Consider the following 27,614-nt stretch of genomic DNA (forward strand, 5'->3'; position numbering starts at 1 on the left):
ACAGGCAGAGTGTTACATACAGGAGGAGGACATCATTTCAAAGCCCTGTCAGATTTCTTTCTCTTTTAGGTAGAGCAGTGGTACCGTATTGGCCAATGTGAGTGTTTTACCTTGAAAACATGTACTGCGAGCCTCAGCAGTGTAGCAGTTCTAGCTCCACTGACGTGACACCAGCTTCACAAGACCCAGTGTGTTTCTGCAGCTTCCTGTGGAGCCTCAACCCCCTCCCACCTCGCCCCTTCCGAGGGGAGGTGGCTGTTGGCACGGTGCTGTCGCCAGGGGAACCTGGGTGGGTGGCGCCGACAGGGTAGGGAGAGAGGTGTAAATTGGGTGAGTGCTGGATGCAGAGCCGTTAGTGGAAGCTGGGGAAGTTTCTCTCGCTGCTTTGTGCCACACACTTACACCCCTGGAGGGGATAGGATGATGAGATGGAGCGAGAGAGAGAGAGAGAGAGAGAGAGAGAGGGAGAGAGAGAGAGAGAGAGAGAGAGAGAGAGATGTGGCAGGGGAGGGTCACGGGGTCATGATAGTGATCGTGATTGTGGGTAAACAGGTATCCCCCCCATCAGATCCCATTTATCAATTTGACGTTAATGAAATATGAAAATGTAATCAGCGAAACAGAATTTGAAAGGCAAGCAGGTGTGACTCTGCCTTTGATCGTAAGCGCTCCCCGCCGTAATTACGCCCGGAACCGTTCTCCGCCATCAGGGGGCCAGTTCCAGATTATGTATTTTTAATCAGAGTTGTTAGCATTCGTGATGGATGCCCATTTACTCAACACTAACCTCGGATGACGTCTGTCATGTTCACTAGCTGTGCATTAACATGGCTGTCCTGGACATTACTGCGAGGTGAGCCTCCTTCCACAAACCCCCACCACAGCCACATCTATATGAATATATGCTCCTCTGGTCCCCATGCCTTACCTACAAACTACCCTGATCTACTGTACTGTAGGCTACTGCAGATCCAGCCAATTACCAATGTGGCCTTTGAGGCAAAATCCTAAACACTGGCCATTCTATAAGAGTTGTTTCATGTATGATGAACCCCACGTGTATTACGACATTTCATATGTTCAACCCTCTACCTAATGATTACATTATACACACTGCTGCTGCGTACTCTCAGTAGAACACACAACATGCCACCTAAACATATATCCACAGAGTTCATTTAGAGATAAAACAATGTGTGTTTGTCTTCCCAGTGAGTGTGGGCCTAACTGGACCGTGTGCTAACCTCACACAGCTGCATAGCCCCCTTGAGGGTGTGTGACACAGGCGACTGTTGAGAAAACACTGACTGCACACAGAGCCTTTCGTTTCCGTACAACAGTGTTCTGGCATACACAGGCCTAGCGCTACTGCTCAATCTCTGACTCCGTCAGATAGAGTTACCATCAGCTGTATACTGTAGCCTACATTGTCAGGTTGATGTCATTGCATTCCATTGAGTTCTGCTGCTAAGATCTGTTTGTGAAAATCCTAATTTATTCATACCTCAACTGAAATATACACTAGTCCACACCACATGCAAGTTTCATATCTGCCACATGCTGGCGGTTTGAAGAACACATGGAATGGGACAATCAGAGCTCCAGCGTCTCTAAATATGCCTGTCAATCAAAACCCGTTTCCTCTGAGTGCGTTTTCTATCTGTCAAGGGTCATAGAGAGTGAGGATGAGGCCTCCTTCCATCCATCTCTCCATCCCTCCCTCCCCCCGGATCCTCGGAGGTGTATCTCCACCTTGTGCATTTCGTCTGGGCATGACCTGTTGCTAGGTAACCTTGGGTCACAGCTGCACACTAAAGCGGACCCTTTTTTATTTATCAGTGAGTTATGTGGGAGACAGGCTGTAATTTATTAGTTTGATATTGCAAGGCAGAGCAGAGTTTGGGATTATAAAGGAGAGGGCCTATTGCTCATCAGAAAGCTCATTCTGAGTCCATGCTGGGTCCCACTTGACAGCATTCCACTCAGACCATCATAAAATTGTAGATTCACAACCTTTTTTACCAAGTAAATGATAAAGTATTAACGGATACAAAACACATGATAATTGCCTTTTTTATAGATTTGGTCATAGAGCAAATTTTGTTTGACCTTCTGACCTTTCAAAAGTAGCTAACTAGTCTGTCTCAGTATAAACCTGTTTTAATGTTTGTATAGTTTCATATTTTCTTTGTGAGATGAATGTTACCAATATGTATCGGTAACGAGGCAGTTATTGTGGAAACAAGTAGCCTTTTTCAGTTTCATACATTTTCTACAATTACATTGACAAGAAGCAAAAAATTAACTGTGTTATATTTCCATGATTTAATCTTGACGTTCCAACACTTTGGTGCGGCATTAATTCCTGCTGCATCTGTTGTAGTTGAATGTGCCAAGCAGGCAGGCATGGGCTCCCTTTCCCCGTGTTTACCTCGTTGGCCTAATGAAAGCACACGGTCGCATCCTGGTCTCACCAATGACGCGCTTTGTTAAGTTCTCCCTCTAATGTGCGTGTGATGAATATTTCTCAGATGGTTCCTCTAGGCCATATCTGATCAAAACAAATGCACCTGCACTTTTTGCAACTGCAACTCCCCTGAGACCAGTAAAAATTGACTCCCTGGCTTCCTCCACGAGGCAATTATGTGCCATCTGTTCCCTTCTTGGTGGTTCCAGCTCGTTTTGTTTCTGCGTTTGTTCCCCTAATATCATACCCCTGAAAGTGTTAAAAGAGGGGGGTACGCAAAATGAGGAGTGGCATCGGAGGAATTAATCAAATCTAGCGGCAGAACCGGATCCGCACCTTTGAAAGACGATAGTCCCATTAGAGAGAACAGACTATTACCATATTTATGAACTCATATCGAGAGATGCAAAATAATAAGATATGATGTGGAATATGACTTTTTTGTCCATCTCTGGTATTCAACGAGTAATGTTATTTTCTTAATTATTTAGCTACGCTTCAGTCGCCGTGTATGCGGGGAAAACCTGACATGACTAGAATTAAATAGATCACATTTGGTAATAACCCATATGTGGCGCTGTCGTATGTGTTTGTAATATAAGGCATGATGTACCACATTATTTTTTGTTACAGTAACTATTGGTCCCATTACTCTCTGTCACACAAACAGAAGCGAAAGGCATGTAGATTTAATTGCACCCTGGTTGGAGGCGGGCGGGCAGCTGGCTTGTGGAGTTTAACAGTCGTATCAATAACATGTGAGGTCTGATACGACTGTGGGCCAATATCATTTCCCATTGATGCTGACAGACCAACGATAGTAATAATCAGTCAGACAGCCAGGCAGGGAGCCTCCAGGACTCGGTGTGACATTCAAAAACACTGACGTCTGAGGACCCATCTGTGTCTAGGGAGAAGTTTCACCACATGTGTGTAGCTCCGCAAAGGAGTGTCAGATAGTGAATGCTGGATCTCATAGAAGAAATAGCTGTTAGCCTCTCAGGCTAAAGAAGAAGCAGAAGAATTAATGATCTTATCAGTGGTTTGGAGTGGTGGGCTCTCAGCTAGCAGAGGACACAAAGACACAACTGGTACTGTCTGTCGCAGATGGACAGAGATAGTTAGTTACAGTACATAGTGTTAAGATGTGATGGTAGGCCTACCTATTTAATCTGAGTTTCTGATATAACATGGGTATCATATCTTCCTGACATCCTTTATGTCAGAGAGCATTGTTCCTAAGAAAACGTATCATATCCAAGTTGATAGGTAATATGTTTACTCCCAGATGCATCGGTGCATAAACTACACCTCAGTGTTTCACAGTTCAAACAAGTGCTGGTTTCTTCTTCATGATGAGTCATATTCTTGGGTCCCCCAGGAGGGAGGAGCCTAGCAACAGAACAAACACAAGACAGGATTAAACGCTGATCATAATAAAGAGGACGAGAAGGATAGATACTGTGATGCATGACTGGGAGACCTACCTCAGCACCAGGCCAACTAGAACAGCAGCGGACCATGGGCCCAACACAGTCGATTCAGTGATAGGACCAGTAGTTAGCCACCACAGCAGGACCAGTGTTAGAGTAGTTAGCCACCACAGCAGGACCAGTGTTAGAGTAGGTAGCCATCACAGCAGGCCCAGTGATAGGACCAGTAGTTAGCCACCACAGCAGGCTCTGTGTTAGAGTAGATAGCCACCACAGCAGGCCCAGTGTTGGGACCAGTAGTTAGCCACCACAGCAGGCCCAGTGTTGAGACCAGTAGTTAGCCATCACAGCCGGCTCAGTGATAGGACCAGTAGATAGCCACCATAGCAGGCCCAGTGTTGGGACCAGTAGTTAGCCATCACAGCCGGCTCAGTGATAGGACCAGTAGATAGCCACCACAGCAGGCCCAGTGTTGGGACCAGTAGTTAGCCACCACAGCAGGCCCAGTGTTGGGACCAGTAGTTAGCCATCACAGCCGGCTCAGTGATAGGACCAGTAGTTAGCCACCACAGCAGGCCCTGTGTTAGAGTAGATAGCCACCACAGCAGGCCCAGTGTTGGGACCAGTAGTTAGCCACCACAGCAGGCCCAGTGTTGGGACCAGTAGTTAGCCACCACAGCAGGCCCAGTGTTGGGACCAGTAGTTAGCCACCACAGCCGGCTCAGAGGCTCTGGCTGGATTCATGCAGCACCCTGGTACACCTCCACTGAACCACATACAGTGAACAGAAATATAAATGTAAAATGCAACAATTTCCAAGAGGGAAATCTGTGGATCTACTCTGTCATACACTTCGACCCCGAGCATCTCCAAACATGCTCAATGGGTGACATGTCTGGTGAGTATGCAGGCCATGGAAGAACTGGGACATTTTCAGCTTCCAGGAATTGTGTACAGATCCTTACAACATGGGGTCGTGCATTATTATGCTGAAACATGAGGTGATGGCGGCGGATGAATGGCCCTGCAATGGGCCTCAGAATTTTGCCACGATATCTCTGTGCATTGAAATTGCAGTCGATAAAATGCAATTGTGTTCGTTGTCCGTAGCTTATGCCTGCCCATGCCATAACCCCACCGCCACCACTCTGTTCACAACGTTGACATCAGCAAACCGCTCGCCCATACAACACCATACACGCTGTCTGACATCTGCCTGGTTGAAACCAGTATTCATCCGTGAAAAGCACAATTCTCCAGCTTGCCAGTGAGCATTTGCCCACTGAAGTCGGTTAAGACATCGAACTGCAGTCAGGTCAAGACCCTGATGAGGACGACGAGCACGCTGATGAGCTGACAGTTTGTGCAGAAATTCTTTGGTTGTGCAAACCCACAGATTTATCAGCTGTCCGGATGGCTGGTCTCCGACGATCCCGCAGGTGAAGAAACCGGATGTGGAGGTCCTGGGCTGGTGTGGTTACACGTGGTCTGCGGTTGTGAGGCCGGTTGGACGTACTACCAAATTCTCTAAAATGACGTCGGAGGCGGTTTATGGTAGAGAAATTAACATGAAATTCTCTGGCAACAGCTCTGGTAGACATTCTTGCAGTCAGCATGCCAATTTCATGCTCCCTTAATACTTGCGACATCTGTGGCATTGTGTTGTGTGACAAAACTGCACAATTTAGAATGATCTTTAATTGTACCCAGCACAAGGTGCACCTGTGTAATGATCATTCTGTTTAATCTGCTTCTTGATATGGCACACCTGTCAGGGGGATGGATTATCTTGGCAAAGGAGAAATGCTCACTAACAGGGAAGTAAACACATTTGTTCACAAAATGTGAGAGAAATAAGCTTTTTGTGCATATGGAACATTTCTGGGATCTTTTATTTCAGCTCATGAAACATGGGACCAACACTTTGCATGTTGCATTTATATTAAGATTGAAAGATCATTTAACAATGATGTTAAAAAGTTTAGCGAACATCTGAAATTCATACACTGCGCTCTAAATTTCATACACTTTGTTGTGGAACAGTAATAACATTCCACCATCCTGCAGGTGGACTGCTGTTTATGTAGCATTGTAGACTCAGGATGTTGACAGTGACGCACTAACCCTCCCAGAATACTGAAGGTGACAGTCAGTCTGATGCAGATAGGTGCCATGAGTGTCTTGCTCTGCCTATTGACGGCACTCATGCAGACCGTTAGTAAGTGGCCTCCACTAGAAAACAAGAGTGAACAAGTAAAACAGATTATTCATCTTTACTATTGTAGGCCTACTCCATACCAGAAGAAACTACCAACCTATAGAGATGAAATTACAATTTAAGAATTTTTTCCCCGTATATATTTCAACAATTTAATTATATGTCACTACCAACCTCACTGCTGTTGTGATGGCTACGCAGATGGACAGCTGGCTGCAGTTCCAGTATCCGTTAAGTTTCCGATCAGTGAAACCAACTGGTGAAGATGAAGAAGGCTGTCCCGAAAAACTCTGCAACGCTCGGGAGAACGGTTTGATGTTCTTCTTTTCAGGTGGTTTATCACATTCACCTTTGCATGTATGCAAGGGCTCCCGAGTGGCGCGGCGGTGTAAGGCACTGCATCTCAGTGCTTGAGGCGTCACTACAGACACCCTGTTTTGATTCCAGGCTGTATCACAACTGGCCGTGATTGGGAATACCATAGGGCGGCATACAATTGGCCCAGCGTCATCCGGGTTTGGCTGGGGTAGGCTGTCATTGTAAATAAGAATTTGTTCTTAACTGACTTGCCTTTTTAAATAAAAAAGAAATACAAAGTGCTGTATTGGTGTACCAAACACGGCTCATTTTGGTTGTTTACCAAAGTTAATGGCAGAATTACCCTAGCTAGCTACAGCAGCTAACATGAAAACACACTCTCATTCCTTAGTAGCGGAGTTAGCAAACATTTTTCTCAAAACAATCCCATTTGGAACACAATTAAAAAATACAGCAGGTGTCAAAAATGTGACTCCAAATGCTTCTGTCAGGTTTTGATTTAGCTTGGCTGTTTTAAAATCAATATAAACAATGTAGCTAAGTTGCTCAAGTCATGCGGAGTTATGCAAATTGCTCAATTACACCCACAGTGCGAAAGCAAACCAACCCAAACAGATCTATATGGGCTCACAGATATCATCAATATCAGAACAGCAGTAGCAAGTCATACAAATTATCCTTCCTTTGCTATTTGCTGACATCTAGTGGTTATAACGTGCAAGTGAAATTATGTTCCACCTGTGATCTCTAAGTCTATTTGACTAATATTGTGCAGCGCCTCCAACATAATGCATCATCATGATGTAGCCTATCTACCTTTTGACAAGTTATGACCTTGCAAGGGCATGGGATGGTTGACTGTGGCATCTTGCTTGAAACCCACAGTACACAGATTTTAAGTTGGATGGGGTTATCTTGCATCTTGTCATGTGATCTGTCGACAGGAATAAGGTCAGTGTATAGTAGGCTGTATTATGTTAAGGAACTTGAATTTGGGTTTGATATGGGTTTGACAGAGGGTATGTGTGCATGAGAGAAATTGACAGTGTAAGGGAATTTAGATATGCAGTCTGAACTATTCTGAAGAGTGAAGAATGGGGAGAAAGAAAGAAAGATAGAGGAATAGCGGGAATGGGGCTGAAGGGGGTGTGACAGAGAGGTGTGGACGGGACAGAGGAAGGATGTGACGCTGTAGGACGCAGTACAGAGAGCAGTGGAGGAAAAGGAGTGCACCTGACCCAGGTAAGATCCTTTCTGCTCTATTTAATCAAGGCTAATAGAATGAATAACAAAATATAGGAAGTACTATAACTTTGCATAAATAGGTTTGCACAAGTACTGTGCCCGATATGTCAATGAACTCTTGATAGATTTCTTTGTGCCATAAATTGTCATTGATTTTACTGTAATTTAACTACAATTTGTTGGCATTGTAATGTTGACCTCTTCCTTGATGAGCGTTTTATGTAAACCTATAAGGATCTTTTGGGGGATCTTTTAAAATGTATTTCTGACATACAGTATTTTGTCAGTTATCATACTTATACAGTAGTGGATGTTGAACACTTGATACTAGTGAAGGTGTCCTCAATAGGAATGTTATCGTTACATTTTTCCACTCAACACCTCAGCTAGTGCCATGCAGGTCCCTGGGTAACTTAGCAACCAGGGTCCCTCATTCAACATTTAACTGGGTAATGTGAGAGGGGACCGGTAGGCGCACTCCGACAGAGTGACTGGGATTTGTTTCACACGGACACACAGGCCTATTTTCTCACATTCCATCAAACAAGTACGCGTCTGTACACCTGTCAGTTATTCTTTGGACTGGTTGTATTCAGAAAAATGTGAATTGGGAGGCCAGTTTCTGTTTTCAAATGTGTTTATTTTTTCTTGTGATGTTTTGTTCTTTTAAATATATTTTATTCCAATTGCATGTTCTGAATGGATCAATCGGGTTATTTTTTACACAGATTATATGTCTTTACACTGGTTATCGGTCCTAGAAAAATACAAAAGAGAATGAAGATGCATCATTGGATTGTCTATTCAATACACGAGAAACTGTGTTTTTACCCATTCACACTCTGAGGTCACATGTTTCCAGGGGGACCTTATTGTGCAGCGCACTGAGGTAAACTGATACCCCACTCTTTCATCCTAGAAAAAACCCTGTTGTTTTGCTTCTGGGGCTGAAAGGTTTCTCTAACTAGGGCTTCATACTTAGCCTACAGTGCCGTGAAAAAGTATTTGCCCTCTTTCTGATTGTCTCTATTTTTGCATATTTTCGATAATGAATGTTATCAGATCTTCAACCAAAATCAAATATTATATTAAGGGAACCTGCGTTTATAAATAACACCAAAAAAAGGATTAAAACCATTTTTTTTATTATTTAATTAACAAAGTTATGTAACACCCAATTCCCCTGTGTGAAAAAGGAATTGCCCCCTTACACTCAATAACTGGTTGTGTCACCTTTAGCTGCGATGATTGCAACCAAACGCTTCCTGTAGTTGTTGATCAGTCTCTCACTGTGGAGGAATTTTAGCCCACTGCTTTAACTCAGCGACACTTGTGGGTTTTCAAGCATGAACTGCTCGTTTCAAGTCCTGCCACAACATCTCAATTGGGATTAGGTCTGGACTTTGACTAGTCCATTCCAAAACTTCAAATGTTTTGCTTTTTAGCCATTTTCATGTAGACTTGATTGTGTGTTTTGGATCATTGTCTTGCTGCATGACCCAGCTGTGCTTCAGCTTCCCGCTCACCGAAGGGTGACCTGACATTCTCCTGTAGAATTCTCTGATACAGAGCAGAATTCATGGTTCCTTCTATTAAGGCAAGTCGTCCAGGTCCTGAGGCAGCAAAGCATCCCCAAACCATCACACTACCACCACCATGCTTCACCGTTGGTATGAGGTTCTTACTGTGGAATGCAGTGTTTGGTTTTCACCAGGCATAATGGGACCCATGTCGTCCAAAAAGTTATACTTTTGAATCATCTGTTCATAGAACATTCTTCCAAGCGTCTTGATGATCATCCAGGTGCTTCCAGGTGTTTTTTGTCAAACTTCAGTCAACCATTATGTCTGGCGAAAACCAACGGTCAAGCATGGTGGTGGTAGTCTGATGGTTTGGGAAACAGGCATCTGTTTTCTGTTCATTGTCAGAGCAGAAACATACACATCTTTTTTGAGTCTGTTGTTCTTTGATTACCAAAGTGTCTGTCACTGTTTGAATAAAGATATGGTACAAATCACAGGAGGTTGGTGGCACCTTCATTGGGTAGGATGGGCTCGTGGTAATGGGTGGAGCAGAATTGGTGGAATGGTAGAACGGTTTCAATGTGCTTGATGCCATTCCATTTGCTCCGTTCCAGACATTATTATGAGCCATCCTCCCCTCAGTATCATCCACGGGTACAAATTTAGTCTTTCCTTGTCACTCAAATTTGAGACCAACATCAACCTTTTTCTTGCTGATCATTTTACTCAAATTCAACTATTTCACGCTCTTTTCCCAGGATTCAACAGCAAGCTGAAGATTGAAACATACCAGACCTACAAGAAGATTCTCCATTTTCTCCTCCATGATGTTAATGAGGTCTCGCTCCAAGAGAAAAGCCTCCTTCCCTGGCTTCTCAGCCCTGATGTCACCCACCGCCCTGTCACCCACCTCCCCCATACAGAGAGACCTAAACTCCCCCAAGGGGTCCATCTTCGCTCCCCTATCCCTTACTGATCCACCCAGCTGGGTGACGCTGGCCGTCTGCAATGTAGAGCAGGGTGAGAAAGAGCTGCAGAGCCTTAGAGAACGACAGACAAGTGAGGTGGAGCAAATTAACCGAGAGCTTGACAACGCCATCATTGAGGCTCAGAGACAAGAGCGCCGACTGCTGGAAAAAGTTGAGCAGGACCACCGAGAAGCCCAGCGGCGCCTGGAGCAGGTGAAGAGGGAGAACGCTGCTGCGGTGCATGTTGGACAGTCCCTGGTGGACCGGAAGCTCCGCAAACTGGGCCAACTGAAGGAACAGGTCCAGAGATGGGGTGGAAGCAGTGGGGGACCCAATAAGAACCAGCTTCAGAGGGGTGTGGCAGAAGTTACACAGCCTTGGGAAATCTCCATCTCCTTAAAGAGGGTCACTTTTCAGCCAGGTACGCAGCTGAAGGATGTTAGGTTAGGGGAGGTAGAAGTCCAGGATCAAAATCTGAACTACCCTATTGGTGTCTGTGGTGAAACAGGGAAGAAATGTGCTCTTCACTCAGGGGAGATGAAGTTTGGAGACCGTGGATCATTTGAAGTTCGGAAGGACTTTTCATCCGCATCAAATAGTGGGAGTATGCGTGTAGGCAGGAAGCTCCGCCTGTCCACCACAGACAAGTTATCAGTCTCAAAGCCACCACTCAGTCCCCGGCATCGAGGAGCATCTGAGGCATCCATGGATGAGGAGCTAAACACACATGACCAGGACCTCTTCCTGGCTATCCCTCCAATCTCCAGCCAATGGGAGTCGGAGGGAGACGAACCAGGCTGTGGACAAACTGGAAACAAGAAAAGCTCCATCCTCAAGTGTCAGAGAAAGCAAAGGACCCTGGTTCTCGTCCCCAGCGAGGAACCCTCCTGCCCTCCAGAAGGCGGCAGGTCTGAACATAGTGACCAACCACAGACCTCTCCCAAGAACAGCCGTGGAGGACCCCATCCCAGGTACAGCCTCCTGGACCTATCTTCAAGACGCGCTCGCTCGCATCAAAGCCTGTCACCCAGCAAATCCCCCCGTGGAACACCCACTAATGGGGCGAGTCCCCCATCCCCGGCTGGCAGTGAGGACTGTTATGCCGACATCATCAGTCCCTCTCCTAATAACAATGTCTCCCTGAGCCAGGAACACCGACGCGCCATGTCGACGGCGGATCTCTCCAGCAAGACCCGTCCCTTGATCAATGGGGGAAAGGGTGCTCACCTGGGATTTAAGAGAGACAACCACCCCTGTCTATCATCTGCCTCCTCAACCCTGGAGCAAGGGAATGGATCTGAGTCTGGCGGCAGAAGCCACACAAGCTCGGATGAAAGCGAATCAAGATACCAGGGAAGGAGTGTAGGTTCTAACTGTGTGAGTCGATCTCTGTCCATGTCGGCTATTGACGCCAAAAGCCACCCTACAGCCAAGAAGAAACAATCAGACAATAGAAGGAGAGATAAACCAGAGCCAATCTTGAGAGACCTGGAGGAGGAAGCAGGTTCAAGTGCCTTTGAGTCAGCAAATCTGATCAAGCAGTTTGGAAAGCAGGGCTCAGGGCGCTCCGACTTCAACCTGCCCAGCGGGCTCCATGCCACTGTCAAAGGGCAGCTCTTTGTGGTGGACTGTGGCAACGCCCGAATTCAGGTGACCGACCTTCAGAAGTATGTTGTGCAGCAGGTGTCCCCTACCGGAACTGAGAGATCCGCCCGCATCTGCAACTACTTTGATGTGGCTGTGAACGACAAGGGCCTCATTGCGCTGACCTGTGCTGCAGAGCGTGCCGTGTTGGTATTCAGCCGTCATGGACGCCTCCTCCAGACCTTCGGGGGTAACGTGATAGGATCCACCCATGAAGAGCTAGATGCACCCAGGGGAGTGACCGTCACCCGTCTGGATGAGTTCCTGGTGGCCGACATCAGGCGTGGAACTCTAACTGCCCTGATGCTGGACCCCAAGACAGGCGCCAGGCTGGAGCGCACCATAATCACAGGATTCCACAGGCCCTACCTGGTGGCTGCCTGCCTGACCTCTGGGCTGATGGCTGTGTCTGAGCGGGGCAACGAGACAGGCCGTGCGCCTTGCATCCGAGTGCTGGAACCTGGCTGGAACACCATCCGTGTCCTGGGGGTGTGCTCCGGCATGGGGCCCGTCCTGGCCTGCCCCTGGGGCCTCAGCATCGACAGTGATGGTGATATTCTGGTGGCAGACTGGGGCAGGTTGCATCGTGTCCTGCTGTACCCTGCCAAGGGCCTAGGCTGGCCTCTTGTAACCCAGGGACTGAGCAGCCCCCGAGGCCTGGCTCTGCTGCCGGAGGGCCAGCTAGGGGTGTCAGACAGCATGAACCACTGTATCAAGATCTACCAATACAAATCAGGCATTGGAGAGGTGAAGTTGTCAATATGAGGATGGAAAGATGAAGATGATGAAGAAGTAGGTATTCACTAGTGAACACCGATGCAGATTTCAGTAAATAACAACTACTTTGCCATAATCCTAGATCCTGTTGAGAATGTCATGTTCTTCTAGAAAAAGTGAATCATAAGTTACAATGTAGGGTAAAAATTGTGAAAGAAGACACTGTATATAGTTGTAGAGAACAGTAGAGAAGGTTACATCTTTAATACCACAAAGGACAATTTAATTTGCAGCAAATGTTTTAGCTTGTGTGGAAGGACCACCAGAGGGCAGGCTGGGCTCACAGATGGTAGCCCAACAAGGCATGGGAGACAAGGTAACCAGAGGCAATTAAGCACAGCTGACACTACTAATGAGATATTCTCCTTCCCCTATAAGAGAGAGTATGGAACCAGCAGAGAGGGGGGAAGAACTATCTCTGGAAGATGGCCACCGAGACAGAGGAGCTATCTATGAAGAACCATTAAGACGGTGACAATCCCGTGACTTTTGTTGTAGTTTAAAGACAATCGTATTGTGTTCCTGTTTGATCTGGAGAAGAAGATTTTCATTGATTATGTTGGAGTGTTTGTGTTGACCAAATGCCCTCAATATAGAACTGTGTTCAATCAAGAAAACCTACTCCTGACTCGTTTGTTACACCTTCCCGCTTTAGAGTGATGCCCAATTACTTGGTCCGCTCACACTTGTTTTTAATTTGCCCGTTGTCTTAAATGTGATAATCATGGTTTGATAATGAACCATATGAAACTTATGAAGTAGAGCTGTATATAGCAAACATATATTTAGCAGAAGCATAATTGTATTTTAATAGCTACTACAGTGTAGAGAGCAGTGAATTATTTACACCATATAACACAAAATTAAGAGTCCGTGCTATCCGGGAATCTTGGGACATCCCTACCCCATAAATGTTTAAGGGTTAAGGTTAGGGTTAGGTACGGTTTAAGGTTAGGGCTAGGGTAAGGGTAGAGGTTAAGGTTAGGTTTAGAGTAGCGATGTCTCAAGGACCCCCACTAGCACTGACCCAAAAGTATGGGTGGAACTTTATTTCTGTTATTAGAGTTATAGGTATTTCAATGAAAATTGAAGACACATTTTAAATGGCTTGCTGTTGTTATGAGTAGTTGATTACTCACAAAATAAACTAACTGTTCGCAAAATTGGCAATTTTATATAATGTGTAACAACAGGGTATGTAATGTTGCTGTAATTTCACCTCTGCCCTTACAAAAAAAAGATTGCCGTTTTCAAACTGCAGTAAAAAAAAGTGGTATTTTGGACACAGTATTTGCAGCATACTGCAGTTATACTGCACTCTAACTACAGTTATACTACAGTGTACTGCAGTTACTGTACACTGCAGTCTGACTGCACATTTGTTTTGTAAGGTTGAAGTCTAAAAGCTTTTGAAATGCTGTCTATCCCCAGTAGTTATGTTGTGAAATACAGTGATGTGTAATAGCCTACGCTATGATAACAACAACACAGAGTTACACATAGAATAAACAAACGTACAGTCAATAACACAATAGAAAAAGTCTATAAACAGTGTGTGCAAATGGCGTAAGGAGGTAAGGCAATAAATAGGCCATAGTGGCGAAGTAATTACAATTTATCAAATTAACACTGGAGTGATAGATGTTGCAATGTACTCATTCTTTATTTTGACTTCTTTCTTAGAAATCCCGTGTCTATAGTTTCAAATGATAGATCAAAGATAAGCAAGTCTTCTGTCACAGACTGTTGTTTCTCTCCCTGTCTGACTCTGATCTCTGTGCTCCTACTTTATGAACTCGCTTGTCCAAAGTCCTGGCTAAAACTTGCCAAAAGTGTGCCACTTGAATCCAGAAAATTATATTTCATCTGACCCAAAGATGTTGGCCAAACCAGATTCATGTGTAACATCCCAACATGTTCAATATTTAATAGAATTTGCCATATAAACATATGGCTGGATTTATACTCATTTTTAAATGTGCTCATATTGATTGCATTATATAAGATGCATATATAAAACAGTTTCCGCCAAATAATCGTTTTGCAACCGCAAAAAGTCCTACACTCCCCCTGCTCTTTCAGTAAACAGAGCACAGAACCGCCCACACTCCCACACACAAAAGGCACATTGGGAAATCCACCCACTTACAGGCAGATCCAGTATAAAAGGTCTGGTCAGCTACTGCTCAGGCACCTTCCTCAGCTCAGCTCTCTTCGGTACCTGGACCCAAAGGAGGACCGCTCAACGTGATGCTTCTCTCCCAAACACTCTGCCTGTGCTTGGCACTAGCACTCAGCCATGCTGCTCCAACGTGAGTACTGCTGATCAACTGCTAAGCCTTTACATTTACATGTTGCTCATTTAGCAGACGCTCTTATCCAGAGCCACTTACAGGAGCAATTAGGGTTAAGTGCTTTGCTTAACAGCACATTGACAGATTTTTCACACAGTCGGCGACCTTCGGTTACTGGCCCAACTCTCTTAACCTCTGGGCTACCAAAATGGCATCTTATTATTCTCTTATCCATGTTCAGGGTAGCCACAGCAAAATACACTGCCTCTAAATTGCCTCTGTACTTGCTTTGTTAAACTGTTACTTTATTCAACACATTATGGGCTTCGCTGTGCTGTGTTAAGACATGTCTTATGCAACACAACTGGATACTATGCTGCCCCACATTGGCTGGGTTAGTTCCATACGTTTGTTTGCAATATCACAGAGGTCAAAGGCAGGATCAATAACCCAAACACACAAAGAGGGGTCAAAGTCAGTCGTGTACCTCAGCACTTCTGTCGCTGATTCACCCCGTTACCTCATCATTACAGATCCCCTTCATATCAATCAGGTATCCCTTTGAGCTGCTCTATTTGGAATAGGGCTGTGTATACTACAGCATCATTATTGGTCTACCTACCCAGAGGGTGGAGTTAAGATGTGCAGTGTATTATCTAATTTCCCATGTCTATGATCTGACTCATGTCTCATCAGAATGAGGACATTATGGTTTATGATGAATAATATCTTCTTCTTTCTACGCAGGCTCCATGATGTAATGATGGCAGGTGAGTCTAAGAACCATATTCATTTAACAGCCTGTCAAAATGCAGGACCTCACAACTCATTGACTGATCCAGGCGTGCTAGGCAAGGGTTGCAACTTGCTACGGGCACAGGTGTTATTCAATTCCATTTCAGCCCGTTACGCATGTCCTACATGGTTTAATATGAGAGTAGGATGCATGACTTCCAAATAACCACACCGCACCCTTTCATGTGGAGAAATGTTTGAATAATGAAAAGTCATTCAACGTGCATCTCACCTTGACTCTGACTGGCCCATCAGACCATGACCACGACCACCACAAGGATCAGGCCCACCCCAAAGCCAACCCAGACCGGTGTGACGGCATCGAGTTTGACGCCATCACCCCCGACGAGAAAGGACACACCTTCTTCTTCAAGGGTATCAAAACCATGTTATGAGTCGTCTTTTTTACCCTCATTCTCCCTACAGTGGGCTTGTCATTGTCATGATATGTCATTATGTCCCCATTAGGATGGCTAGGGTTACGGGTACACTCTTAGAAAAAAAGGTGCAATCTAGAACTTAAAAGGGTTCTTCGGCTGTCCCCATAGGAGAACCCTTTGAAGAATCCTTTTTGGTTACAGGTAGAATAATTTTGGTTCCACGTAGAACTCTATTGGGTTCCATGTAGAACCCTTTCCCAGAGGGTTCTACATGGAACTCAAAAGAGTTCTACCTGGAACTAAAAAGGGTTTTCCTATGGGGACAGCCGAACATCCCTTTTGGAACCCTTTTTTCAAGAGTGTAGTGGATTAGTTAGTGGGTATTTTGATATGGGCTAACATGACCTGTAAACGCGGGTTTGTACTAGATATTTGTGAAGTGTGTAAGGAGAGTGTAAGCTTACATTTCCATGAGTATATCTGATCCCAGATCTGAACTATGCAACTCTAAGGGGATCACCTGTGGAACGGCTTCACTGGTCCAGCTCAGGTCTCCAGTGCCTTCTTCAAGGAGCTAGATCACCTGGGGCATGTTGACGCTGCCTTCCGCATGCACAACAATGAAAAACCTAAAGACCACGATCACATCTACCTTTTCCTGGTACTGTCAATATCAATGATGTAGTCGATATCCATATGAATAGGCACTTTAACACGTCGTTTTACAAGTGACTCATCAGCTTGGGCAATCTTTTTAAAAGTCAAGTTATGCAATCATGTGTTCCCATAGGTAGCACGTGCCCCCTCAGATTTGTCCTGTAAAAAATACATACAATATATATATATATAGAGAGAGATTTATTTTTTTACATTTTTGGTTGTTGTTTCTCTGTCATGCTGCTAGCCACCTAGCAATTTTATGAAGTTGGCTTTAGCTAGCCCAGATAGGCTCCCAATCTCCCAACCGCATAACTAGCTAGCAAGAAGCCATTACAGGCTATCAATCAAGTTGGAGTAGCTAGCTTGTCGACCTATCTTATCTGTCATGCCTGCTAGCAAGGTTGGTAGACTTTATAAAAGCAAGCAATAACTAAATGTACTGAATAAGACTCACATTCCTTGTGGAGAAGCATATTTAGTTTCTTTAAAAAAATAACCATCAGTCAGGAGCAGACAGAAAGCTCGAGATATGCTTAGATATGCAGAAAAAGAAACATTTTTTACAAATAATTAAGCATAATGATTATGGCTCTAGATTGCAGGAAAAGGCTGTACAGGTGTTTGAAAATTTTTAAATTCTCCAACTTCAGACCACCCCCTGCCATCCTCACATACCTGTGTACCCTCAGATTTTGGGGGTGTAGGACACCTATGACAGCATTCACTTAGTATACTCAGTATACTCCATCCCTCCTCCATTACAGGACGACAAGGTTTTCAGCTACTATAACCACAGTCTAGAGGAGGGCTACCCCAAGGACATCCAGCTGGACTTCCCAGGGGTGCCCAGCCACTTGGACGCTGCGGTGGAGTGCCCCAAGGGAGAGTGTAACTCAGACTCTGTCCTATTCTTCAAGGGTAAGCCTGTTAACCCTTTGATGCCCCACATAAGACCATAATGAACATTTCTCTGGTTTATTGCTATAAACATTTATAAATTATTCACAGACAACATACCAGGAAATGTGTTATGGATATCAAGTTTTCTAGTCTTGATGTGAGCTGCCTTGCGTATGTTTCCTCTCTCACAGGAGAAGAAGTGTACAACTATGACATCGCCACACAATCAGTAAAGGAGAGACAGTGGGCCCACCTGCCCAACTGTACATCTGCCTTCCGTTGGCTAGAGCAATACTACTGTTTCCATGGTCACAACTTCACCCGGTTCCACCCTGTATCTGGGGAGGTGAATAGAGTGTACCCTAAGGACGCCAGGCACTACTTCATGAGGTGCCCCAATTTCGGTAAGAGAACCATGCAAAGGATGTTACCCTTCCTCCTTTATCAAAATCAGTTCATTGTCAGAGAAGGCTGGTGGAAAGAGCTATAGGAGGATGGGCTCATTGTAAGGGCTGGAATGGTATAAATGGAACGGTATCATCAACACGTCAAACATATAGAAACCACATGTTTAACTCCATTCCATTTATTCCATTCCAGCCATTACAATAAGTGTGTCCTCCTATAGCTCATCCCACCAGCCTCCTCTGCCCAGTGTGCATGCTGTGAGACTGAACAGATGAATGGTGAATGGTAATAACAACACCATTTCAGGGAAAAAAAGCTTTTGGATTGTGTTGAGACATGTTATTGTTGGATTGTAGGCCATGGCGGTGAGGAAAAGGTTCCCAAATGCAGTGAAGTGACTCTGGATGCCATCACCTCAGACGACTCAGGCAAAACCTATGCCTTCACTGGTAAGATCTAAGCCTTTGTGTTCAATTGTGCGCACAACTCACATAAGACAGTTGCCAATTTTCACTTCTGTCCCACTTCCTCAGGTCCTATTTATATGCGTTTAGACACCCATCGTGATGGTAAACACACTTTCCCCATTGCCAGAACCTGGAAGGAAGTGGTCAACGGCGTGGACGCAGTCTTCTCCTACAGTGACAAGATCTACATCATCAAGGTGGGTCAAAGGTTCTCGGATGTAGGGGAAGACAGGGACCTCACTTGCAATAAGTAACATGTTCAGAGCTTTACTCACTACAGTACCCCTACCTACAGTATATGTACATGGCTACCTCAATGACCTAGTACCCCTGCACATCGACTCGGTACTTGTAGTCCCTGTATAGCCATGTTATTTTTTACTCTTTATTGTTATTCGCTGTATTTACTCCTCGTGTCACTTTAAGTCTGCATTGATGGAAAAAGACCCTTAAGTAAGTATTTCACTGTTAGTCTACAACTGTTGTTTACGAAGGATGTGACAACAAAAAAAATTGATTTGATTTGAGTATATAGAAAATAACTTTTATTCAGTCAACTGTTTGTTACCCATCATGCCTCTGTTTGTCCCATGGCACATAAAACACACCTGAATGCCACCATTTCCGGTTGACAGGGCGACCAAGTTTACATCTACAAATCAGCAGCTCCCTCCACTCTGATTGAGGGCTACCCTAAAAGCCTGAAAGAGGAGCTGGGCATCGAAGGGCCTGTGAACGCAGCCTTTGTTTGTGCAGATCACCATATTGTGCACATTATTCAAGGTAACTAATTGGACTTTGAACTTGAGTACATTCAAATCTGTTGATCTTTTTACATCAATATTCACAAACAAATTGATTTTCCTGTGTCAGAAATGATTTGATGTTGAGATAATAAAAAAACAGCTGCATTGGACCTTTAATGACTCATTACCTCCCCCTGCTGGAGAGGCCTGACGTGCCACAAGACCTGCTGGGCAAACGTGGAGTCATCTTTGGGAACCTTTAATAACACACTCAGTGAAAAACTATTTTCCTGTTTCTATTTCCCCCTACAGGACAGAAGATGCAGGACATTGACCTGTCTGCCACCCCTAGGGCAGTAGTCAGAGAGGCCCCACTGCCCATCTCCGGCATCGAGGCAGGAATGTGTGGCCCTGATGGCGTCAAAGTGTATGTGGGCTCTGAGTACTACCACTACGAGACCCCCAGGCTCCTGGCTTTCAGCAAGATGCTCCCAGAGCCTAAAAAAATCACCCCAGACATGATGGGCTGTGTGGAATAGGAGTCAGTTTATGTTAGATACCTTTTCGAAGAATAACAACTGTGATCATCTGTACTCAATGGACAACATGGTGTCTTATTAGAACATTTGCCAAACTTGCTGTCAAAACATATAATCACATGTTAAAGTAACTGTCCAGTAAAAGTTTCTGTTAACTCATACCCAAATAATGTTATTGACTCATCTTATACTCTTTTCTGTGGCCAAAGCATACATTTGAGAAAAAACACTTCAGAAATCAGACCGTTTCAAAAATGCTTGCTATTTCCTCATAGAGGGTGATATATCATCAGCGTTCTAATCGCATTAATATTTTTAATGATCGGTATATGCCAAAACCATTCTGTTGTGTTGGGGTACCCACACATCCTTCCCAACACAGAAAAGCTGCATTTAAACATACTTAATAAAAATAATGTGGAAGGAAAACTATTTATCTCATATTGGAATTAATTATAGGACATACTTCATAGAAATCTGGAAACACTGGGCAGTTACTTTAACTTGACACCACAACTCACCCAAACAATGTTTTTTAAGGTTCAAATAATACTTTATCACATTTTTGTTGAACATTTGTGTATGACAGAGATGAGTTGAATTAAAAAGATACAAAGAAACTGAAATAGTATGATTATATTGCATTCATTCATGAGATAATTAAATACAGGAAAAATCAAGAGATACATTCAGATGAGTAATTCTACAGTATGACAAGCAAAAATAAGTCTTACAGGTAAATGTGATCATGAACTGATTAATTATGTGTAAGCATTTCTTAATGATATTCTCATGCAGATGTAAACAAAAGGTTCAGAATGTGATGGTTGTTTCAAATCAAGTTGTCACAGTCACAGTGCCTCCACCCCAGAGACGATGGGATTTTCTTCAGCAGGGCTGTCCTTGGTCTCTAAAGCCAGCCGTAGTTGCTGCCAGAAGACCACAGTGTGCTCCCCAGCTCTGGGCCAACTCAGGTATGTGCGTCTCTTCCCCAGCTTCCTCATCCGGTGGTAGGGTGACAGCTGGTGGGTTGGGATCTCCTCCAGGAACACCAGAACCAGGACGTCCTTCTGCTCATCAAAGAGCCGGAAGCTGGCCACCTGGATCTCCCGGGAGCACCACTCACTCTCCAGGTAGCGGTGGCTGATCACACAGATGGTATTGCGGCTTCCGTAGATGCCGTCCATAATGTTGTCTATGATTGGTTTGCCTGGTTGGAAGTCCCGGTGGTGGAGACACAGCTTCCAGCCCTGCTCTCCCTCCAGCTCTGGCAAAAGCTCCTTCAGGACCCAGGGCTCATCGTAGGAGATTAAGGCATCATACTGACAGCCACGAGGCATGCGCTTATTGCTTTGCTTGGTGTCATAGAGGAAAGCCAAGAAGAGGTAATAGCCGTAAATTACCTACCATTTCAGGAAGTGGTAGGCAAAGGATGCTATCAGGGTGAGGAGGACCAGAGAAGTGGAAGAGATGTAGTAGTAAAGTCCTAAGTGTACTGTACAGAACTGAAGCTCAACGTTCAACAGCTTGGTGCCCTTTAGCTTGGCAGGATAGTTGTAGGTAAACTCTGTGGCTCCAACAATCTGTGTTTGGTAGTCGTTCTCCATCCACTGGACAAACCAAACATTGCTGCAGCCACAGGTAAAATGATTATCTTGCATGTCCAGGTATGTCAAGGCAGGGAGAGAACGCAACACTGTCTCATTGACTACTGTTATGTTGTTCTTTCTCACCTGCAAGAAAGTGACTCTGCTGAGGTTTGCTCCTATGAGGAAATCTAAGGACTGAAGTCGGCCTTTGGACAGATAGTCTGTTGAGCCTTGAGATTGGGTAAAACAGCTTTGGAGTGAGGTCTGTGAACTTCTTCTTACTGATATCAAGGAACCACAACCGGGGTGTGTAAATTAATGTGTCTAGGTACAGCTCCTTAATATTAAGACTCCCTGCCTGGAATACTAATAAAGATTTCAAACCTTCAAGAAAGTTGATAGGTAGATGAGACAGTCCCTTGTGACTGTCACGCCCTGATCTGTTTCACCTGTCCTTGTGCTTGTCTCCACCCCCCTCCAGGTGTCACCCATCTTCCCTATTATCCCCTGTGTATTTATACCTGTGTTCTCTGTCTGTTTGTTACCAGTTCGTCTTGTTCGTTCAAGCTAACCAGCGGTTTTCCTGTCAGCGCCTATCGTTTCCCAGCCTCTCTTTCCTCATCCTCCTGGTTTTTGACCTGTGCCTGTCCTGACCCTGTACCCGCCCGCCTGACTTCTCTGCCTGACACTGAGCCTGCCTGCCGTCCTGTACCTTTTCGCCACCTCTGGATTACTGAACTCTGCCTGACCCTGAGACCGCATGCTGTTCGGTACCTTTGCCTTACCCTGGATTTTTGACCCCTGCCTGCCTTGACCTGTCTTTGCCTGTCCCTGTTGCCACAATAAACATTGTTTCTTCGACAGTCTGCATCTGGGTCTTACGTTGATTCCTGATAGTACGAACTGGCCATGACTGACCCAGCAGAACTGGACCAGTTACGCTACGCTATCTCCTCCCAAGGAGCCACCAATGGTAGGCACGAGGAGTTGCTTCACGGTATGATGGAGGGGTTCCAGGCCACTGCCGACTGTCACGACCAAGAATTTGACATTTTGTGGGAACAAGTCTATGGGTTGCCTTCTAGGCAGCCAACCATATAAAGGTTATTCTTGGTTAAATTCACTGTCTTCCAACTGGAGAGAGGCTGAAAGGATGAGGAGCTGATGGTTGCAATGAGGTTGTTGTCCAGATGTAGCAGGACGAGGATGGCCCTGAAACAAATGGTCTGCCAAGGTTGTGAGTCTGTTATGAGCCAGACCCAGCTCCTGAAGAGCTTCTAGGTGTCTAAGAGCGCAATCATCCACTTGAGAGAGATTTAGGTTTGATAGGCCTTTAAAATCCAACTTTACGAACTTGGAAATCTTATTCATGGCCAAGTCTAAATTGCTTACTTTCCGCTGAATATCTATACGTATGACTTCAAGATTCCTGTTATAGCAGAGTACTTTCATGTTAGAGGTGTTACTGAGATTACCCCGGATTGTGCAGTTTTTCAGGAAGTACCCACATACTGAATCAGCAAGAACCCAGCAATACATCAGGAAACAAAGAGTCTCAGCTGAGAGAATGTAGACCCACTGCTGACCCCAATAATAAAGTGAATTTAGAATTAATAAATTATTTCTGAGGACTAAGTTCTAAAATTCTAACTGGTACTAGCATTTACTAATCTCCCGCTGTTTATGAAATACAAAATGCTTTGATTGCTGCTCACCCAAACAAGTAAATCTCTGAAACATCAAGTTATGCCTAATTGCTTGGTCAAGGAAATGTCTAAACCAGTGTTTTTGAAGACACTTCTTCGTGTCTCCTTAGTGTAATAACAGTTTGTGTCCACTAGATTACGTAACATGCAAAGTTATGTGTTAGTAAAGAAGGATCAGGGAATGCAACATGAAATTCTTAACTTTTTCAAGAGCATACCCATTTAGGCTCACGGCAAATATAGCCTAACAAAACCAACTAATGTTCAGATCTTTACAGAGCTGAACATTATAAGTGTTATAAATTGATCCATAATGTGTAACTCTCATGTTTGAATTCATTGCATTGCCTTGGAAGATTATTGAGTGAGGGAGAGTTATTTGTGAGCAGTGGTGTAAAGTACTTAAGTAAAAATACTTTAAAGTACCACTTAAGTAGTTTTTTTGGGTATCTTTGACTACTTTTACTTCACTAGATTCCTTATTAAGAAGATATTTTACTTTTTACTCAATACATTTTCCTTGACACCCAAAAATACTCGTTACATTTTAAATGCTTAGCAGGCCAGGAAAATGGTTTAATTCATGCACTTATAAACAAAAAATCCCTGGTCATCCCTACTGCCTCTGATCTGGCAGACTCACTAAACACACATGCTTCGTTTGTAAATGATGTCTGAATGTTGGAGTGTGCCTCTGGCTTTCTGTAACTAAAAGAAAAAAGAAAATGGTGCCGTGTGGTTTTCTTAATATAAGAAATTTGAAATGATTTTTACTTTGACTTTGATAAAGTATATTTTAGTAATTACATTTACTTTTGATTCTTAAGTATATTTTAAACCAAATACTTTGACTTATACTCAAGTAGAATTTTACTGGCTGACTTTTACTTGAGTCATTTTCTATTACGGTGTCTTTACTTTTACTCAAGTATGACAATTGGGTACTTATCCCACCAATGTTTCTGTGATGCTCTGCGAAGACAAAAACTTAATGGAAAAGGGTTCAGTGTTTTACAAAGCAGGTATGAGAGAAGTATTCACAGACATTATGGCAGACATCCTTATTTGTGAGAGTCCTTATTTGAGACAAAACTGATACCATGTTCTTTATGATGTAATATAACTAATATAGATACTGTTTCCCTTTGTGTACTGACTTTCCCCATGTTATTGTTCTATTTATCATGCATACTCCATAGACTATATTTGATCCACAGGTGAAAGGAAAGGAAATGGAATAAATTGAGATAGGACATGTCGTTCTCATATCAAGGTGTGTGTGCGTGCATCCTGGCTTCAGGGCAATTCGTAGGATTTGGTATGTTAATTTTCTCCCTCCATTTAGTATAATATATTGTGTGTGTACACACAACTATGACAGCATGGAGTACACCCACCGACACTGTTAGAATACTCTATTTTAAAGTTGGGGGAGTTCTCATCGCTGCTACTGAGCAGAGCTCGTACCCCCACATATTAAATCAACCACGCCTGGCCTCGACTAGTCCGACGGCCATATTGAATGTCTTCACAAATCGCCTTACGGTGGATCTCAATTGCACGATTTTCTCACTCATGTCCGTTCTAAAAGGCTCCACGAGAAAATTGGAGGTGACAAGGGTACATGAAATATAGTCGTTTAGTTTACAGCGTGGATAACCTGAAAGCATTGAATACTCGGGATTGTGTCGGTCTTTGAAGCCGTAGTCCTTCACCAGAGGTGAGTTTGTCTGTCTCCTTAGAAGAGCTTCTGCAAGCTGATGAAAAAGGGGCGATTTTTGTGTACTCGACGTGTTGCAAAAGTAGGCTAAGACAGGCCTTAATTTCAACCTATTACTTGTACATTTGTGAGGAAAATAAAACTGGCTTTATCTCTGAAAACCGTTTTTTGGCAGACAAGCTACTTTATTATTTGCGCAATAATAGTTTGCACTTAGACGAAAGCACAACATTAGGCTATGTGACACGCGGTCACATCTGTCTCGCGAAGATTTCAAAACTTGACTTATCTTGTTTGCAAAAACGTTTTTATTAGTGTGAAATGCATTGCCTCATGTTATTAGACCTGAAACGTAGCCTATAATATAATTCCAGTTTTACTTAGCCATGGCGTATAATTATTAACAAGTATAATTTCGTTTCATTAGTTGGGTTAACCTGTTACAATGTAACATTGGCGGGTTTTGACGGTTGTCATCTATTACAAAGGGGGGCGGGCGGGTGAATAGTGTAACCAGTGTTGCAATGATTGAACACTATTGCTCAACGCGATCACGGTCTATAAATTATAGCCTACAAATAATTCCGTTACTTTCTACAGGCGCCAATATTTAAGTACCCCAGTGCGTTAAACACCGGTCCTACCCAACGTTTTTTTTTACGCATGACCACATTTTCTGCAGAAAATAATCAGCAGCTGTACATAAGTGCGTTCAGCCACACCCGTCTATCGTACTAAACTTAACTCAATTTACCATCTGTTTGAAACATATGTTGAGGGTCATTAATGCCAATGATCTGCTGGATTTGGTTGCTTTGAATTGCGTACATGGTGGCCAGTCAGTAAATTTTTTCCCCAATTCTGGGTCCCATCATTGGTAAGGAACATGCACTTGAAATGAACTTTTGGGAGTGTTTGCCCAGGACTCAATGCACTGCATCAGAGGTGCACACAATGTTACAACTTATCACTGACAGTCTGATAGGGCCGGGACATACCAGTATCACGATATTCATTATTGTTAATGTCATGGCAAGGACACCAAACACAAAGCAGATTTCACTTCTCTCCATTTTATCCCTCCATTACCCAAAAGGCTCAGGCTTTTCTGTTTACATCTACGCGGGCTGGCGCCCATGTCTCACTGGGCCAAAGCTGTCGTTTACATCACCATGGCTAACTGAACTTTAACACCTTTTCACAAGGCAACTGTTTTGATTATGCAGAGGTTGTTGATTCTGCTCTTCACAAGTCCTCATTGTCAGCCCTAGCTATGGAAACTGTTTCCCAGTATAACATCAGTATACACTAAGTGTAAAGGAGTCATCATGCTTCAGTTCGACTGGCGCCTACCCGAACTCAGCTGGTTGACCTGAACGAGTGTGCTCTCATAGTCCCTTACAAGACCTTTGCTAAAAATACTAGAAAAAAGCAGAAATAGTACTGTTTGTGCATCTTGAGATGCCGTAGCCAATATACGCGTCCTCAAAATAGTTAGAATTAATCTAAAATAACTCAATCTGTCATTCATTTTGACGTTTTTGCCAAGGATGTTTGGTGCAGTATTTCTCAAGTGAAGACATTTACATGAAAACGAGTTACGTCTTGTTGAATGGCAACAAACACTTAATTGAAGAATCCCTACTATTGACCAATCCGCTACGAAGGGGCCGAGACTTCGGCTGCCTACTTCGGCTTGTCTCTCAAAATGTTTGTGTGCATGAACATCCCAAAAGAAAATGACCAAAGACCAAAACAAACAAAAACTTCATAAAATATTGTCATATATGCAGGAACTGTTTCGGATGGAATGCTGGTGTTAGTTGAAAAGCAGCACTGGGAGAAAAGGGTCAATATCAGGGGGTGCCTTTTATCTAGATATTTCCGGATATCTAACATTTTATTAGATATAAGGAGTAGACATGCTCCAGAAACGCATGTCCTTCATTTCATATATTGAGATAGGATATTCTCCCTAATGGGACAGTTTCTACAGGCATCCAATCCAGACCTCAGAAATCTCCCTACTACCGTATGAGTACAGGGAGATATCTGGGGTGAGATCCCTTCAAGACATGCCCCTGATGCGTGTGCGCCCGCTTACATATTTTAACTCCGGAAAGGGTTTGTGTCAACATGCTGACATGTCTAAGCCTTTATACTTAGGCATAAACAAATCCACATACTTTCTGAAATGTATCATCTGTAATCATTACCTGATCATTTTGGGATCTGTATTTCTCCCCAAATTATTAATTTCAATGGATATCCTTACATGATATGTAATATTCATCCTCATATGTCTGATTGAAAATGGACTAAATCTGACTCATGATCAATGTCCAGCATCCAAATGATTTTACCTGTTCAGGCACCGAAAATCATTGTGCTTCTTCACATAAAGGTGACATATCTGAGCATACAGTGCCATATTAAGAAGTAGGCTACAAGGCACAGAAAAGCAAATATTGTCATATTTAATTCAAAGCACATCTGCTATTTCTGTTTAAAAAATGCAGCATAGCAAATCCAGAGCTCCAATCGGAACACCTGTTTTCTGTAAAGATACAAACGTAGGCCAATCTATGCTGAAAATGTAGTTGATTTATTTAACAGAAAATAAAAGTTGCACACCCTCAATCCCCCTGCAAGCCCTCTTTGTTATGGATGCGATGGGTGCAGATTGGGTCGTCAGAGGCGGTCCCTGGTAGTCCAGGCCCTACGTGGTGATAGTTAGTGTTGGTCTGTAATCCACTCCAAACTGTCAATGCATAAATCATTCATCAAAATTGTGTCGATATTGCAAGAAAATATTGT

The 27,614-nt window shown here is 43.8% G+C and overlaps 3 protein-coding genes and 1 pseudogene across 3 annotated transcripts in view; 2 read left to right on the forward strand and 2 right to left on the reverse strand.

Moving 5' to 3' along the window:
- Positions 1-14,770: 14,770 nt before the first annotated feature.
- Positions 14,771-19,949, forward strand: hpxb (hemopexin b). Its single transcript, XM_038979355.1, has 10 exons — positions 14,771-14,905; positions 15,635-15,657; positions 15,938-16,057; positions 16,575-16,723; positions 17,487-17,640; positions 17,814-18,026; positions 18,387-18,479; positions 18,564-18,694; positions 19,133-19,280; positions 19,556-19,949. The coding sequence occupies exons 1-10, from the start codon at positions 14,844-14,846 to the stop codon at positions 19,780-19,782; spliced, it is 1,320 nt and encodes a 439-aa protein (XP_038835283.1). The 5' UTR covers positions 14,771-14,843; the 3' UTR covers positions 19,783-19,949.
- Positions 19,950-20,529: 580 nt separating this feature from the next.
- The window catches only part of LOC120033099 (radixin-like), a 33,910-nt gene continuing 26,825 nt past the window's right edge, over positions 20,530-27,614 (forward strand). The window contains exons 1-2 of the mRNA XM_038979354.1: positions 20,530-20,915; positions 21,920-24,797. The gene's annotated coding sequence lies outside the window, so the exon portion shown is untranslated. The remainder of the gene's footprint in view (positions 20,916-21,919; positions 24,798-27,614) is intronic.
- Positions 20,634-22,034, reverse strand: LOC120033228 (toll-like receptor 13). The gene has a single exon (XM_038979508.1). It carries the CDS (start codon positions 21,120-21,122, stop codon positions 20,634-20,636), a length of 489 nt encoding a protein of 162 aa, XP_038835436.1. The 5' UTR covers positions 21,123-22,034.
- Positions 22,392-27,021, reverse strand: LOC120033229 (annotated as a pseudogene).

Source organism: Salvelinus namaycush, chromosome 40 (assembly GCF_016432855.1).
Source record: "Salvelinus namaycush isolate Seneca chromosome 40, SaNama_1.0, whole genome shotgun sequence".
In the NCBI taxonomy this organism is placed as follows: Eukaryota; Metazoa; Chordata; class Actinopteri; order Salmoniformes; family Salmonidae; genus Salvelinus; species Salvelinus namaycush.